The sequence below is a fragment of the Condylura cristata genome, unplaced genomic scaffold (assembly GCF_000260355.1).
Source record: "Condylura cristata isolate star-nosed mole 26May11 unplaced genomic scaffold, ConCri1.0 scaffold00035, whole genome shotgun sequence".
NCBI classification, from domain to species: domain Eukaryota; kingdom Metazoa; phylum Chordata; class Mammalia; order Eulipotyphla; family Talpidae; genus Condylura; species Condylura cristata.
The window spans coordinates 6,685,876-6,703,517 of NW_004567136.1; the positions used below are offsets into that span (position 1 = coordinate 6,685,876).

At 48.5% G+C, this 17,642-nt stretch overlaps 1 protein-coding gene across 1 annotated transcript; it reads left to right on the forward strand.

The window, feature by feature from the left end:
- The first annotated feature begins 1,297 nt into the window (after positions 1–1,297).
- Positions 1,298–6,585, forward strand: VIMP (VCP-interacting membrane selenoprotein). Its single transcript, XM_004695880.2, has 6 exons — positions 1,298–1,415; positions 2,026–2,160; positions 3,202–3,308; positions 5,033–5,122; positions 5,222–5,297; positions 6,050–6,585. Exons 1-6 carry the CDS (start codon positions 1,340–1,342, stop codon positions 6,127–6,129), a joined length of 564 nt encoding a protein of 187 aa, XP_004695937.2. The 5' UTR covers positions 1,298–1,339; the 3' UTR covers positions 6,130–6,585.
- The last annotated feature ends 11,057 nt before the right edge of the window (positions 6,586–17,642 follow it).

The window sequence follows — 17,642 nt, forward strand, 5'->3', positions numbered from 1 at the left end:
TGTACTCAGTGTCAGAGGGGGAAAAAAAATAATTGGTGATTTCACTTATCTAAGGGAACCAAATAAGACATTAGGGGAAAAAACGTGGCCCAAAAGTGGCTTAAAGTGTATTTAAATACTCCAACTTACTAAAAGACAAATGAGTTTGCTATTCAAAAAAATAAAAATTAAATGAACTAGTGCTTCTAGACTTACTTGCTATCGCTCAAGAACTCAGGTTCTTCAATAGTAATCTTATTTGGCCCTCTGGTAGTGCAGTGGGTTAAAGCACAGCACTGTGAAGCTACTGCAGCACTAGTTAGATCCCTGGCCAGAGAGGTGACACATGTACAGCAGAACTCTCCTGACTCGCCCACTGGTCCTCTCAGCAGTGTGCTTCATTTGATCTTCCTGTTCTGCTCCCTGCTGTCTTTAGTAAATCCTCATTTCCCCCCACCTCCCATGGCCTGTACCCCAGTTGTGTATGCATAAATAAAATCTTAACCAAAAATTAGTAATTTTATTTACTGCTTTCCAAACATCAAATAGGTCAGTGTGTGGGTGCGTGCCTGCCTCACCCTGTTTACTAGCCATTGTCACCACCTCTACAATTTCTTCACTTCCTATTCTCAACTCTTTTAAGACACAACTAGACAACATATCAAAGCCTTCCAAAGAAATCTCAAGGTTAGCTTTGAAAGTTTTTCAAGTAGGCCCAGAGGTAGCAACAGGTGAGAAGCAGACGTGGTTGGGAGAAAGCCAGTAGGCCAAGGAAACAGCACACTATTACAAATAACAGAAAATGCCCGTGACACAGCAGGGTTCCTTATTCCTTGGGGCCACATTTGTTTGCCCAGGTTTCCACCCTCGGTGGCAGGGTCACGACTTCCTCAGCCCGAAAGGTAACACCGGCAGGAGGGGGAGACTGCCCATGTTTTACGTTTACGCCTGGACCCGTGGGCCTTGGCTGCTACAACCAGAAGGAGCGTTGCCAAGCAGCCCTATGGCCATAAGGGCGCCAAGTCCAGTTTCCAGGGGTTCCCAACCCTCCCGGAACCCATCAAGACAGGTAAAAATTCGACTGGAAATCAGCAAGTAGAAATCAGCAGTGGAAATCGACTGGAAGTCAAGCGACCGCAGGCCAGCAGTGTGGACATCCGGTGACGCCAACGCAGCTGCGACTCGTGGACACTCGCCCGGCCTGGCCCCGCCCAGGCTGCGCTCGGCCGAGCGTCGGGGCGGGCTCGCAATCCGATTGGCCAGGAGGCGGTGACGCGAGCGGCGGGCGCGCCACGCGTCGAAGGGGCGGGCCGGAAGGCGCAGTCTCGAGCTGACGCGGCTGGGCAGCTTGGCGGCGGCCATGGAGCCGGACGGGGAGCAGCTGGCCGCGCGGCCAGCCCTGGAGACAGAGGGGCTGCGCTTCCTGCACGTCACGGGTGAGCAGCCCGGGCCGGGGGCGCGCGCCGCCACCACCCCAGCGCGCCGCTATGATCGGTGGGTCGTCGTCCGCTGCGCGCTGGGCGGGCCCCGGGAGGCCTGCCAGGAGCCGCGTTGGGGCCGCGCTCTGGTCCGGGAGCCGGGCCGCGGCGTGCGCCGAGCCTTCAGAGCCGCCCTCCTGGGCTGCGGGCGGCGCCAGGGCCTTTTTGATGAGCCCTGCCGGCTTACGGTTACTAGGCCCTGGCGCCTCCGCCCACCCCTCTCTGCCCCTCACTCCTAACCCCCAGAGGGGCGTGGGCCGGTGCGACCCGGAAAGGCGCGTTCCCTGGGTCTGACTTGGATACTGGTCTTTTCATTCTTTAAAACCGAGCCGCGGTGCCCTGCATCTGCCAGGCTTGCCCGCGGGCTCCACTGTCGGCTGGGAGTTCCCGTCACAGGAGATCCCTGAGTTGTTTGTTGCGCCTCTCCGCATTTCAGCTGTCTTAAAAGGCGTTTGTCTCAGCGAGACCGCGACGGTTTGCAGGGCAGGCCCAGCGCTAGTTTGTCTTCTGGTTGAACTGTATTTCAAGTAACAGTATCTTTTTCGGTTTCTTAACGGTATTCTTCCAGTGGGCTCCCTGCTGGCCACCTATGGCTGGTACATCCTCTTCAGCTGCATCCTCCTCTACGTGGTCTTTCAGAAGCTCTCCACCCGGCTGAGGGTCTTGAGGCAGAGGCAGCTGGACCAGGCTGCAGCAGCTGTGGGTCAGTACCCGACAACAGAGAAGAAGGCAGTGACTTTTCACCTGCTAATTTTACATACATGAAATTAGTATGTTATACGAGTAGGAAACACACGATTCTAATTTGCATGAAAAGAATCCTGCTTTTTGCTCCTGAAAGTGATTTTGGTAAATGTGCCATAGGTTTTCCCTCCCCCAACCCCCCCCCCAAGAGATTTTAATGGGACTGGAAACCTGTCTTGATAGGTTATGTATCTTGTTGAGTGTTTTTTCTTTTATAGAATAGATTAAATTGGAAATTTCACATCTGTCTACCTAGATCCGCCTAGTAACTTGGAGTTCTTGCTAGAGCCTTTGGAAGTGATGAGAAATTCACCGAGTTCTTCATATCCACGTTATGACTTTTACAACTTACTCATCAGACCTGATTTCAAATTACAAACTCAGTCCCTGTGAAAATGGTAGCCTTTTCAGTAATGATAAGGTAGCTTCTGAGAACGTATCCAAAATGTGGTTTGAGAATAGCAGCAAAGTAAACAAATGCAAGTAGTCGTTCAAATGAATCTCCGTGGTTCCTGAGATGGGGCAGGAAAGCAGAATTCCTAACACAAAAATAGTCAGTAGTGGAAAGTAGTCACTAGTGAAAAGACTTAAATACACTTCTGCCCCGTGATCTTGCCATTCTCTCAGTCTTTTGATTGTTGGCTATACATCCAACAACAGACTGCAGAGTACAGCTGGAAGTCTTGTGTGAGAGACAGGACTTCATGCAGCAGATGCCAGTGTAGTAGGAAATAGGACAGTCCTCTGCTCCAGCTGTCAGATCGCATACACTGAGTCATAGGGCCTGTCCCAGATAGTAGCTGCCAAAGGAGCCATGAACAGTTTGTATAGGATAATCCTCTACCCCTTAGATAGTAAAATGTGTGCAGGGAGTAGAATTTGTACTCACATAAGTGCAGTCTGACATCTGTATTTTTGTATACTTCTACTTACATGAACCCCCATGAGTTTCTGTTTTATATTCTACACGGCGCTTTATATCATTTTTCTGATATTTCAGAGCCTGATGTTGTTGTTAAACGGCAAGAGGCTTTAGCAGCTGCTCGTTTGAAAATGCAAGAGGAATTAAATGCCCAAGTTGAAAAACATAAAGAAAAACTAAAACAGGTATGAGTTGGTTTTAGTTTGAATATACAGTCTTAAGTAGTGTGAGGCTTAGTAGTAGATGCACTGCCCCATTTCGGGGTACTAGAACAACGAGTGGCCAAATCAGTTACACTCACCTTGGTTAACATGCTTTCCTTAGGCAGTTTCTTGGTGTTTAGGGGGAACACACTCCTCAAGGTATCTTTCACTTCTGCTTTTGCTTTCTGGGCTCCTAACAGCTATATTTTTTCCCACTAAAATCACACATCCAGGTGTGGCTCTATCAGACAGGGTGCGCTTTCAGCTTCCTGCTCCGTGGTCTCTTCTAAGCTGTGTGTCTTACATGACCTGCCTTTGTGGGACCACTTTTCAGTGGAATGAAGAACTGGGGGAAGGTCATGACAGACTCAGGTGTGTGCTAATAGAGACAGAGCAGGAGACTGAGTTTTGAAAGGCATCTGGGTTGGGTAGGGTGGGGGGGTTGTGGGGGGGGGGAGGGGGAAGAACCAAGAGGACTAGAGAGCAGCCTGAGCAGCCAGGTGAATGAATCATGTGCTCTTCACAGGAGCACCATCACCCACCAGACTGGACCCGGTATAAATAATTGAAACAGCAAATGTAGACCCTGCTTTTTACTTCTCAGTCCAGAAGTTTCTGGGCCCTTCTCTTCATCCCCTCAAAAAAGCCTCTGTCAGCTCTAGGCAGCAGAGAAGTCTCTTCTATTGGTCTTGCATGTGTCACTGGTATTTCAAAGGTTGTGTGCCTCCTGCCTCTGCTGGTGGCTTTTGTTATTTCTGCCTGGTCACCCATTATGTGACTGGTCTCCCCAGCTTGGCTGGAGGCCAAGAGGAAAGGACAGAACAAGACCACGCCTACTGTAGACACTGTCTCTCCCGTTCCTCTTGGTGCCTTCTTTTGTATTCAGTGACCATCTTCACTTAAATACAGCCACTAACCTAACATGCTAGCGCATTACTATTGAACTTTAAAAAATACATATTTACTTATGCATATAAGAACTGGGGTGTAGGCTAGAGGCCTTGGGTTTGGGGAGGTAGGAGGTTTCACCAAGACAGTGGAGGGCAGAACATTTCTACTGAAATCCACTGCTGAGGGGAGCAGCGGCGAGGCAGGAGAGGTCTGAGCCATATGTGGGCGAGCCCCTGGCTGGGGATCAAGCTCAGGCAATTGCTGCAGTAGTACTGAGACTTAACCCATAGGCCACCAGAGAGGCTTCACACTGCTGTTTAATTGTTTAAAATCACACAAGATAGGAACAAAAATTTTTGATGAAGTCTCTGACCTCCTTGCTCCCCAGCCCCTTTCTGGCCAGGCTTTCCATATTAATACTTAGGGCATTCTTCCTCATAAACAGAAGGTTTAAGTGACTTTCCCAGTTGACACAGCTAGTTAGCACCGGCCTCCTCACCTGTTCCAGTCTTCCCGTACTACCATGATATCCTGTGAAAGGCAAGTTTCCGAAAAACAGAACTGCTGTCCTTTTTCCTCTGACTCTTTTCTGTGAAGTGTTCAAAAACTAAAAGTTCTGTTTGTGGTTTAGTCACCTCGCACTGCTAGATGACAAATTTTATGAAGTGAAGGCAGGTGCAGGCCTAGTTCTGAAACCAGTTCCTCACTGTTCCTCTTAAAGGACATTTCCATCAAGAATTGTCAAAATTAGCATTTTCTTGGGGTAACATGGCAGCTGGTGAGCTCATTCTGCACAATGTGTAATTCTTCCTCAGCTTGAAGAAGAAAAAAGAAGACAGAAGATAGAAATGTGGGACAGCATGCAAGAGGGGAAAAGCTACAGAGGAAGCGCAAGGAAGCCGCAGGTGACGGGGCTGGGGCCTGGCAGCACTTGCCAAGCAGATGAGGGTTGATGGAGTGGGATGTTTTAAAGTAAGTTCTTGAGCGCTTGTGTGTTCAAATAGGAGGAAGACAGCCCTGGGCCTTCCACTTCAGTCATCCCCAAACGAAAACCCGACAGGAAGCCTTTGCGAGGAGGCGGTAAGTAGCAAGGGTGAAGCGTTCTGAGCAGTTACAGGATGTACTTTTTAATTACAGGGTTCTGTTTCTTTGTTGTCTCATCTGTAAGTTGAGACTAATTCCTAAGTTTAAGGTTAAGTTTAAAAAAACACAGTTGCAAAATAGCCCTCAGTGGCTGGGACTCTCCAGCCCGCTTAGCCCTCCCTGTTGCTCAATAGACCTGGGCACAGGTGTGCTGTGAGTCCTGTTTCCTGGAAGCCTGTCACCTCCTTGTCCTCTGTTCGGTTGGTAAAAAGGTAAACACTTGATAAGAAGGATGAGGGAGGTCAGTCAAAGCCCTCAGGACGTGTTTGGCATGAGTCCAGGCTCCTTGTCAGGGAACAGGTTAGCACTGAGAGAATTGGTTTGCTCCTCTTGCTGGCGAGTGTCAGGAGCTGGAACTCGATGGTGTTGGTCTCTCTGGCCAGGGCCACCTTGTTTCTTACATATTGCTTACTCAGTGAGACGGCCAAGTGCTCATTCTCAACTTTTTCTGTGCACATCCCTACTTAAATGGAATGCATCTATTAAGCAATGTAATAGAAGCTCGTACAGATTTAAATCGAACCATCTTGAGGGTTTTTCAGGCACAGTGTCTCTGAGGGAGTCGAGACCACGAAGCTTTGAATAGTTTCTTTTATTTCCCTCAGAAGTCACTGCAAACTGCAGTCACAGAGTATTTTCATACAGTAGCTGAAAGTTTGTGAACATGTGCTTCCTTTCTCTCGCCCTAGGGTACAACCCTTTGTCTGGTGAAGGAGGGGGAGCCTGCTCCTGGAGACCCGGACGCAGAGGCCCGACATCTGGTGGATGAGGCTAAGAGTCTTGTTAGTGTCGTCTTTGACATTAGCAAGAAGAATCCTTAACCCTCAATTCAACTGCCTCAACGCACACTTTTCACAGTGACTAGCCAGGGAGTGGAGTTTCTTTCTTTTCTTAGCTTTACCTTTAAGGGAGAAAGCCAGCACACCAGAATCAGTAGATCATTGGCCACACTTCACTAAATCTATTCATTGGTTTATGGTAATTGCTAGTTAGTAGGTGAACGCCTCTAGGTGATGAGCAATTTTGACGAAAGAGTTGGATTTCTAAGGCTGGCAGGTAGGGCGTGTCTGTGACGGGTGCGTTGAATGATGTCTTCCTCGGAAACGGTGAGCCACCGGTGAGGATTACTGATGCAGACAGTTATTGAGGTAGTTTCTGTATATTTGTTTTTATGTACAGAACTTTGTAGAAAACTTGTAAATATTAAAACAATGCAAAAACCGTTTTTAGTGGCTTTATTATTTTAAATTCCCCTACGGACTTGAATTTGCCAAACATAAAACACGCTTTTATCATTCACCAGCTCCAGTTTATTTTCCCTACTTGTTATACCGGACCAGCAGCCAGCAGGCAAAGGCTGTGGTGCTTTCCAGAGTTGGCAGACTCCTTGGAGTTCATCCACAAAACCAGGCACTTGGCATGGGCTGCTGAATGAATAAGATAGGGACAAATCCTGTGCGGAGTTGCTGTGGGGGTACCGACTGGGTTTCTAAGAGGCCTGTCTGGTCTGCCCCTTGCCCCGACTCATGGGACATTCTTATCTGAGACTGGGGGCGGGGGTTGCTGTAAAGGGCCAGGTAGTAAATATTTTACGCTGTGCATAGTCTTTGGATTTTACATCTTTTTTAAAGATTTGTTTATTTGTGCATACAGAACTGGGGCACAGGCCAGAGGTGGGGTGGTGGTGAGAGGATTCACCAGAGACAGAGCAGGGAGCAGAACAGGCAGATTGACAAAGCAGACTGCTGAGGGGAGCAAAGGGTGGGGCAAGAGAGGTCTGCCACGCCCTGTGGGTCACCTCCCTGGCCAGAGATTGGACACGTGCTGAAGTGGCTTTGGAGACCTCCATAGTGCTGTGCTTTAACCCATTGCGCCACCAGAGAGATCGGTTTTACATTTTTTAATGAATTATTAAAAGTCAGGGAGAGGGCTGACTCGTGGGTTGTGTGTGTCCAATAAGCGATTTTTGAGATGAAATGAATTTAGCATGTAAGAGTAAGAATAAAACATTTCTCCCTAGCCAAACAGTCACAAAGTTTGAAAAAATGGCAAAGAATATTTGCAAACCACAAATCAATAAAAAGATTAGCACGTGGATAGAAAAATGCCCTCTGAACACACTCAGTAAGCTTCATAGAAAAGAAATTCAAATGGTTTCTAAACATAAAAAGAGATTCTACCTTCTCAAGTAGAAGGAATGAAATGTTTATTTGGCCTGTGAAACTGGCAAAATGTATCAGTAGAGAAGCTGAGAGTATGCTGGCAAGGGCTGAACAGGACAGGACTCCCTGTGGGGATAAGGTGCCAAGATGGTCTTCCCGGCCAGCAGCGCCTGTCAGTCGCTGCCACCAGGGGGTGCTAGAGCTAGCGCACAGCGTGAGCCATGGAAGGGACTTGGTCTCGCCTGTCTTTCCCCAATGACGCTTCATCCCAGTAAAAGCAGTTCCTACCCACAACGCAACTCATGTGTTTCATCATTTTTTCCAAAACCAAGGATATCAGTGGGTCTGACTTTCAACTCTGGGGCTGCCTCTGAGTTTCTAGGTTTTAAGAATTCCAGTCTCTTCCCTCTTTTCTGAGATAACTCCCTCCGCAGTTGCCACTTATACATCTAATGTCTTCTTTACTCAATTAGCAGCTTTGTTCTGGGTTAGCAATTCCAAAATTTTAAGTTCCTCTGTTTAGATTAACACTTCCAGCCCAGGAGGGCTAACAGTGACTGGTTTACCCACCCACCAGCCAAATCAGATAAATCAGATTTCACCATCCTGGTCCTTTAGCTAATGAAAGGGAGCTAGGGTGCACCCCAGCCTACTGCCTGAAGAGCATCCCTAGGACACAGGAAGTATGAACCCAGCAACCTAACAGACTTCAGGAACTGAAGAGACAGCACTGAAAGGGTAGAACGGGACCAGGGTGGCGAGGGTTTGCAAGACAGTGTTGAAAGAAGACTATAGACAGAGCCCTGGAGTCCTGCAGAGGGCCCCCCTCAGACACAGAAGTGTACTGACCTGTCCGGCTAAGAACTTAGCCAAAGCTGGGCAAAGGGGACCCTCCAAGGAATAAGAAGCAGTGTGCTCACCTCTCTAGGGCTGGGAGGAGTGCCTGGCCCTACCACCAGACTGAAATCCCACCAATTAGCAAGAGTACTCGGGAAAGCGTAACCTCAGTAGCAGAGAATTCAGCAGCAGAGAAAGCTGTGGGGCTGAGCGCTGCCACTTGCCTGACAAACCATAAAAGCAGGACCCGAAAGCTCAAACTACTTAAAAGGACCAAAACTCAAAGCTTTCTACAAAAGTATCCATTACCCGATGAGGTCAAATTCCTAGTGTCATCCGAAGATTGTCCGGCAAACAGGCAAAAAAGCATGACCCACAGTGAGAGAAAACCATTGAAACTGACAGTTGACAGAGATGTTGGGATTGGCAGAAAGGACAAAAATTGTAACTAGACCATTTACTCAAAAAGTTAAGCTGAAAATATACTAAACTCAACTAGGATTTCTAGAGATGAAACTCACAGTGTCTGAGGTGAAACATGAATGCTTATAGTAGTGATCCCTGTCACAGCCCAAACTGAAATTTGTGCGACTGTCCAGCCGCAGTGAGTGGATAAATACACTGGTATGGTATGGTCATGGGATGAAGTGGTACTTGCCAAGACATTAACACGGGAAAGAAGCCAGGTCCACCCCTGAGGACACACTGGCTCCACCTTGCTGACCTCTTCACTTTCCAAAGGCCCCATCCAATACCATTATATCAGTAAGATCCAACATGAATCTGGGGAGCAAGACTCAAGATTTCAGACAATAGCAATGATGGTTTCACAGGTGTGTCAAAGCAAACTACCTTTAAATACCAGTTAAGCTTTTTAGAAGTGCTCTCTGTTCACATAACTGACAAGATGTCTGTGCCCTGACAGGACCCTGATGCCGCAGGTGCATGCACTCTATGGGACCTCTGGGGCTCTACCAGCTTTGCTCTCAGAACATCACAAAGCCGAACAAAGGGGTGGAGCAAAGTTGCGTTGACCTGGCTGCCCCCAGGCCTGCATCTAAGTAACACACTGTGCACCTGTGTTTCTTATTTTTTTTTAATGATGTATTTATGCATATAAGAACTGGGGTATAGGCCAACGGTGAGGGGGATGAGAGGATTCACCAGAGACAGGTAGATCTACTGAAATTCACTGCTGAGGGGAGCAGCAGGGGGACAGGAGAGGTCTGCTGTGCCATGTGGGTCAGCTCCCTGGCCTGCAGGGGCATCAAACTCCTGTGCAGATGCTGCCCATGGCTTGGTAGTGCTGTGTCTAACCCCTGAGCCACCAAGGAGGGCCTCACTCTTGTGTCTGCTGTTCACGTGTATACTCAGGCATTGGTTTTACTTATTACTGCTGAATACTTAGAAATAAAGTGAATTTTGCAATGGCATCAATGCTTCTCATTTAAGCAAGCAAAACATTTATTGGAAAATGTCTGAAACCCAGAAAATAGAAGGAAACAAATGATACCGGTTCAGTAGAATTCCCTCCTGTTAATTTCAGTATCACGTTACACCGTTCCTTGGTGGCAGGTGAATAGAGCTAATTGTATCTTGTGGCCACTTCCACTTTGTGATAAGGAAAGAATGTTATCTTTGAGACTTCCCTTTGCTAGGCACATTTTCAGAGTGTCTTCAGAGTTGGGGTGTAGATAGGGAGGGTGACCATTTGGGTAGGAACGCACAAAGCAAATACTGTCTGTGGAAGACCGTGACCCCAACAGTTCATTGAGTGCAAACAGATTAAAAGTGACATTTTGAGGAGAAAATTGCCAAGAAAACATTTGAACCTCAGACATCTGCTGCAAGGACCTTTAGCCAGCCTCTCCAGCAAACCACTCTAATCTGAGCCGTTCAGATGCAGTAGACAAAAGGTTGTCCATTATCATCTATGACTACAGGCAATCAGTTTATACAGGCTGGTATTTCTCATCTGTTGCAGAAATGGAACCCCATGAAAGCAAAGCTTCATCATCCAACCTGAGTATCAGAATCACGTGGGACGTTTGCTAATGCTACAGATTCCAGCCCCCTCCCCCAGAATTTCTTGCAGTTTTCAAGATAAAAGGGGTAGATTTCAGCTGACGGTTTAATTCAATTCCTCTCACTTTGAAATGTCGACAGCTAGCTAACTTCAAACACAGCTTTGGAAAAGGCTGTTAAAGATGGCAATTAGAAATAGGTTTTCATTCACAGCAGCATAAAATACCTGACCATTTAATTTTAGGCCTCCACGTAGCAGGAATAGCTACCTGCCACTAGAGGGCACCATTGCCACAAGGTTCTAGCCCTGCCCTGGAACTTGCGTTCAGTGCTACCATGGATCAAAGATTTTGAAGAAATGTTTCTTTTTTATATGTAGATTTAAGGTTTGAGGGGAAAAAGCACTTGATATAAGACCTTAAGATTTTTAAGATCCAAAAAAGAAGTACAAGGAGGACTCTGTATCTCACTGTGGATAAATTGATTCCAAAAGATATATACAGGCTACAGATGATTGGACAAGACTCAATTCTATTTCTACCCTGGAAGTAGATGTACAATAACATGTGAAAACAAAAGTTCAATCAGGTCTCTTCTCTGAAAAAAAAATTTTTTTTTAAATCTTATCCAGTTGATTAGGGGTGAGAGACAAAACTTGGAAGAAAAGATTTTGGGGAGTCTTGCATCCTATCCGTGGGGGTCAGGGCTAACGGTGTGGCAGACTTGCAAGTGGAATCCATGGGCTTAGTAATCAATCAATGATTTGGCTTCAACCGGTGGAAAACTGGGCGTGTGTGTGTAGATAATACGATAACAAAACAGATGCTATTCATCAGTATCCTTGGGAAGTCTCCCATCTTCCTTTCAACCAATTCTTTTCTCCCTGCTCCTCCCCACTAGTTCCCACTTGTATTTCTTGGGTCTCCTTCTGGTGTTTTGCTTTGAGGAGTCCAGCTAAGGGGTCATTCTCTCTTCCCTCTGTTCTGCTCCATGGGCTTCTCTTCCCCGGGAGCCTCCCCAGCCCCTCTAAATGGACCCTGGGTCTAATCTTGAACTAGCACAGTGTCGCAGCACATAGTCACGGGCAAGTGTTATTTTGGACTCTTCGACCAGAGGCTAAATTCTCAGACATGGGGCTGCTGGTCAAAGTACACGCACATCACGTGAAGTTTGCAGTTGAACAAAACTGTCCTCCAGGTTTTGGGGCGCCTCTTTCTCTAGATCCCCGCAGCGGGGCCCATGACACCATTTTATTTTTAACGCCTACAATTGCCAGACCTGGAAGGCAGCTCTTGTCACCCGTCAGGTGGATGACAGAAGCACGTATGGCCCTCTCAGGTGCAGGACAGCGCCCCCAGGCCAGTGAAGAAGCAGTGCGGATGCAGTGAGCCATCACCCCCTACTCTCTGCCTTTGTGGATCTGGACTCTGCTGCCTCCATTCATAACTTAAACCTTGTGCAACTTGATTTTTTTTTTTCCTTAAGCAATTTTATGCTTCATTTGGCCTGAGGGGGAGAAACCCGAGCCATGCATCTGGAACATTTCCATGAAGCACCCAGGCTGATCCCAGGTGTGTGTCGTCCTCAGCTGGCGGCACCGCTGTGGACCTGTGGACGGCTGGCCAGGCCTGGGGTCTGATGGGGAGAGTTCCCTTCTCCCCAGTGGAGGGGAATCTTTGTCTTTGTGCAGACTCTTCAGCTGTGGAAACTCTGGCGTGATTCTAAAGATTAATGGCATTTCTTGGCAACAGATGGGAAAGGCAAACTTGTCCGCTACACAAGGATTAAGTTTTTAACTAGAATAAACTGCCCCCAGCCTCTGCTGCGGGATTATCTCCCAGGGAAGGTTCAGGCTGCTTCCCAGGAGTGCTGAGCTGGCGGAAGCCAACATTTTCTAGTAAGATCACATCCCATCCTGTCAGCAGACAGAATAGTGCTAAATTTCTTCTGCCTGTGTCTCTCTCAGATGCACTTTTGTGAGAAACACCACATATCACACATATCAACCAGTCTCTAAGAGAAAGAATGAACAGAGCTGATACGCAGACCAAGGATCCATTCTAGCATAACCCGTGTTGACCCCACTCATGCCTGGAAGCCAGAACATAAGCCTTAATCGCAGGCCCTTTCCTGCATCTGGCTAGAAATTCTGCAAATAGGAGGAAATATGGAGCAAAATTAATTAGCTAATGAGGACCTTCAATGTCAGTTTCATAGCAGCATTAATAATAAAGCAAAGTTCCATTGAGTTAATAGAGGTTAAGTGGTAATATTAGCAAAATGGTCATTACAGATTTGCTTCTTCTCAGGCAATGAACAGAGCTTTCTGAAAGGAGGTATTATTACAACTCCCTCCTCAGCATTTGCTGTTTCTTAAAAGAAGCATTTCTAAAGGTTTTTAAAAATGATTACTAGTTTTTTGTAGGGCTCTCTGTTTAAGGCAGGAGTCCACGAGCTGTGTCTTTAAAGAAGTCCTTGCAGGGAACTCTGACGGTTGTTCAAGGCTCAGTGCCAACAAGCAATTGAGGTATTTACCATGGGTTTCCAAGAAATTGCTGCAAATTATATGAAATGTTATACCTGTAACAAGCTTTCAATGTATTAGCAACAGAAAAAATGTAACGGGTGTGGGAACAGAGTGGCAATGTGTGAGAAATGTTCAGACATCTCGGTAGAGGTGAATTTTAATTACATGTCATAGTCACCAGGAGTTAGAGGAGATGGTATTTGTGAACGCATTTGGACATAGCAGACTAGAAGCAGCAAGAAAAAACTTTAACATGATCAAGGGGAAGGACCTACGTTGAGAGGAGAAAGTTGAAGGGGACACAGCTTGCCGAGGTGGGCCTCTCTAGTAGGAAGGCCTGAACCCAGGCTCTTTGTCCCTGACTGGGCCAGGCAGCCCCCCCCCCCAACCTCCTACCATTTAGTTATCATCATTGAAAATCTGTAGTTTGGGGTTTCCCTTATAACCGATTTCATTCTGGATACTTCCTTTTATCTCTCTTGTTTTAATGAGGAAAATGGCCCCAGTTTCCTCCACTTAACAAAGGGGTTCCTGGAGCAGCGAAGTCTAGCAACCCAGTATCATTAAAGTTCTTCCCTCAGATGCTGAGGTGACATACCAATATAACCTGATCAATCTGACTTCTCAGGTTACTAAATTAAGAAGGGGAGGGAGATGAGGAGCTGCCTTGGCCTCAAGGAGACTTGAAGGTGGGTGCGTGGCAGGATCAGCTGCAGAGGACGTGGGGGGCAGTGGCCCCAGGGTCACTGGCCTGGCTGCTACTGGCTGCCCAGGAGACAGTGGGTCTGGTCTCTGCCCAGGCCTCTGTACTGGGCTTATTAGCCTGTCTGACCCTTTGGGCCTCTGGCGTTTGCCTCTGCCTGCGGGCTCCCTGCCTGGGGTCATTCTGTCTCTGATTCAAGGACACTTTTGGATCCTTCCCCAGAAGAACTGCTTCCAGTGACCCATCCTGCTCTCTCTCCTTCCCCAGTCTGCCTTGGGAAGTGGCCCTGCCCCAGTGCCGACACCCTGGCCACACCCTCAGGGCCATAGCTTCTTGCTTCTCCTTCCCACCCCCACCTGTGACCCACAGCTCCCCATTCCCTAAAAGGACATCACTATGTTGTAGTCCCCTGACCTTGCTGTTCTAACCGTTTGTGCTAAGCCTTATGAGGAGCAGGGTAGCCTGTTATGAAAGAACACTCCCATTGGCTCTGCAGGTGAGGCATGCGTGGCCCAAGGACCCAAGGGACACTAGGAACCTGGGAACTGAGCAGGAAACCCAGAGCATCCTCAACATCCATTCCTGTGGATTCCTCCACCCTCCTTGTTCTAGGAGCTGCTGTCTTGATGCCCAGAGTTCCTGCTGGTCAAGCTAAATGTCAGCCAGGCAGGCAGGGGGCATCTCATGAAGACAAAAGCTTTGGATTGAGGGATATACTAGGAAACCAGGGTGACCTGCTGAAAGCAGCAAGCCCACGATACTTTGTCCAGACTAGCAAGATCAGCTAGACTATCTGTAAGACTAGCAGAAGGGTAGATGAGAATAGGGAATAGAGGTAGTAAGCTCTGAGTAGTGGGAGCTATGGAGCCTCCCGGCAGTAGCCCCCAGCCAGCCCACCTAGCTTGTGCCAGACAATGACGCATCCGTGCGCAGGTACATTCCCCAGCGCTGGCTCACTGTCCTCCCAGAGCACAGAGCTGGGAGTGGCGCTGGTCGAGAGGTCACTCAGGTCCGTGCATAGCAACGAGAAGCCTAGAGGGACTGCACCGTGAGGGTGCGGCCGCATCCCGGGCAGTCTCCTGCTTCTTTAGAACCAGGTTCAGAGGAGGTTGGCAACTACTAAGGGAATGTAAAAGTGTCGGGGAGCGCTATCGGGAGTAAGACATCAGTGATGTGTCACTGTCTGGTGCACACTTGGGTGGGGTGAGATGACCAGGAACTGTTGGCGGGGGGAGGGGCGGTAATCAAAGCTTAGTATCCCAGTTCCCAATTCTTTCTTTCTTCTTTTTTTTTTTTTAAGATTTATTTATTTACTCATACAGAACTGGGGTACAGGCCAGAGATGCAGAGGGTGAGAGGATTCACCAGAGACAGAGTGGGGAGCAGAACAGGCAGATCAACGAAGTACACTACTGAGGGGAGCAGCGGGCGGGTCAGGAGAGGTCTGCCACACCATGTGGTCACCTCCGGGGCAGGAGGGATGGAACTCATGCGGAAGTGGCTTAAGCTTCTTAGTGCTGTGCTTTAACCCGCTGCACCACCAGGGAGGGCCCAATTCTTTCTTTTTTAAAAGATTGATTTATTTATGCATACAAGAACTGGGGAATTCAGGCCAGAGGTGCAGGGAGTGAGAGGATTCACCAGACACAGAGTGGGGAGCAGAACAGGTGGACTGACTGAAATGCACTACTGAGGGGAGCTAGACAGGAGAGGTCTGCTGTGCCATGGGGTCACCTCCCTGGCAGGGGATCGAACTCATGCCGCAGTGGCTGTGGATTGCTTCATAGTGCTGCGCTTTAACCCACTGTGCCACCAGGGAGGGCCCCATGTTCCTTATTCTTATCTAACTTTCTGGTAATCGTTACAAGTAAGGTCTTCTAGCTGGTCTTGCTAACCTGGGCAAGATATCTACCTACTATTTCCAGCAGATACTGTTTTCAGTATGTTCCTTATACCAGGACTGTTGCCCTCTGTGAGAAGCTCCCTGCTTGACCAGCTGAAACTCTGGGCATCAAGACAACAGCCCTGATGGCAAAGAGAGCGGGGGATCCCACAGCCCATCTTCTCTGAACCTAAGTTTAAATAAGGAGAGCTTGCTCTTAGATGCTTCTCCTTAAGTCGCTTGGACTTCTTGAGAATTCTTTCTCCCATCCCTCACCATTCCCAATGCTGCTACCCTGCAGGGCACCAATTCCCATCCCTATTTTTGTACTTGTGTTTGGATTTTAGATATAGAGATTTTTAAGCAGGTTAATTATGTATACAATGAGATTGAATATTTGTATCTTGCCAGTTTGTGCTTTAAGGGAATCATTTTGAGTCATGGGGTTGTCACTGGATTTGGGGGATCTGGTGACTACTTGGCATTTGTAGCTTATGGCCTTACTGGAACCCTCTTTGGGTGGTTTTTCAGCCTCTAATTCATGGCTGTGCGTTCTGTATTGTCCCCCAAGACCACTGCTGGAGTCCTGTATTCACTGCATATGAGTATTTTATTTTTGGATGTGGATTACTTCTTAGGGAGGACGTCTGTGGCAAGGTGGGTAATGGACTACTTTTGACATAAATCACAAGCACTAAAGAAAGTGGTGACATCCAAAGAATAAACAAGAGTGACCACCATTCAGCTGCAGAAATGGTGTTTGTAGCTCCCACAACCTGGCACTTTACATTGTATAACATTTCAAACACTTGGTTATACTCACAAAGGAAACAAAAAGCCAAGGGTTCCCCAGCATGCTTACTTTTTGTGTTAATTCCTGGTTTCATTAGACTTAAGTTAAAGACACCTCTCTGGCCCTGGAAAATACTTTGCTTTTCAGGAGTTTCATTAGAAAACTCCAATATATTGGTGACAAAGTAAAGAGACCACTATTTACTCTATACAAACATTTCTTGTATGGGTGTTACCTTAGCTGAGTTTTGTTTTTTTTTTTAAAGAGGAAATGTATACAACTTAAAATCCCACGCAGAAGTCAAGTCCTAAAACCTGTCCAGAAATCCTCACACTGTTGTAGACGGACTGTTAAAAATATTGGCAAAGATTTAGGTTAGGGGCACTAACCGACGACTTGCCCATATAGAATGACCCCCCACGTGGTCTGTATCATCCTTAGTATTAACGTCACCTACCATTTCTTCAACATCCATTACAAGCTAGTACTGTTGGCAGTTTGGACATTAAATATGTGGTTTTTTTAAGTTTAGAAACTAGTGACAGGGAACAAGGCAACTGAATTCATGGTTCACGCCCCAAGCATGCACGTCTCCAGCGGCTCCTGCACTGTTTATTCTATGCGTGCCCCCTCCTGCCCACTTCACGGAGGGAACAAAGATACAGTGTGAATCGGGGAAGACGCGGGGACGGTGGAGGGAGAGGTCCGCCTGGCTGGAGGACAGGGCGTGGGCGCAGGGTTTATCTGAGGACAGTCTTTGCGGGGGGAAACAGCCGTTTACGGAGAGTTTGGGGACCGAGAAGCCCCCGCAAAGGTCCCTTCCAGCGCGCATCCTGCAGGGCAGGAGACACCCCGCGCCGGGTGCTGGGCGCCACGATCCGAGCCCGAACGCCGGGCGGCGGGGGGCGTGGTCGCGGGAAGATAACGGGGTGCCCAGTTGGCGGCGCGGGGTCCCGCGGGCACCTAGCGGGGCCTCCCGTCCCCGGCCCCCCCTCACGCCCCCTCGGCCGCCGGGCTCCACCGCAGACCGCGCGGGCGGGGCGCAGTGGGGCGGGGCAGGCGCCGCCAGCGCCGGGAGATTTTTTTTTTTTGGTCAAACTTTGGCCACGTGAACCGCCCCCCATTCACTTTTGCGCCAATCGGGCGGCGCGGACGGATCCCGAGAGGGGCCACGCGCCGCCGCTGCCGGGCCGCTTCAAAACGCGCCGTGCGTGACGTGAGGGGCTCCTGTTGCAATGGCGAGCTAAGCCGGAGGATGTGCAGCTGCAGCGGCGGCGCCGGCCACGAAGCGGACGGGGGAGGGCGCAGCGCGAGCGGAGCCGGAGCGGCGGGGATTCGCGGGCCGGGCAGCAC

Coding starts and splice junctions, on each gene's coding strand:
- VIMP (XM_004695880.2), top strand. CDS start 1,340: ATGGAGCCGGACGGGGAGCAGCTGGCCGCGCGGCCAGCCCTGGAGACA. Junction 1,416..2,025: donor GCGCTTCCTGCACGTCACGG/GTGAGCAGCCCG, acceptor GTATTCTTCCAG/TGGGCTCCCTGCTGGCCACC. Junction 3,309..5,032: donor ATAAAGAAAAACTAAAACAG/GTATGAGTTGGT, acceptor ATTCTTCCTCAG/CTTGAAGAAGAAAAAAGAAG.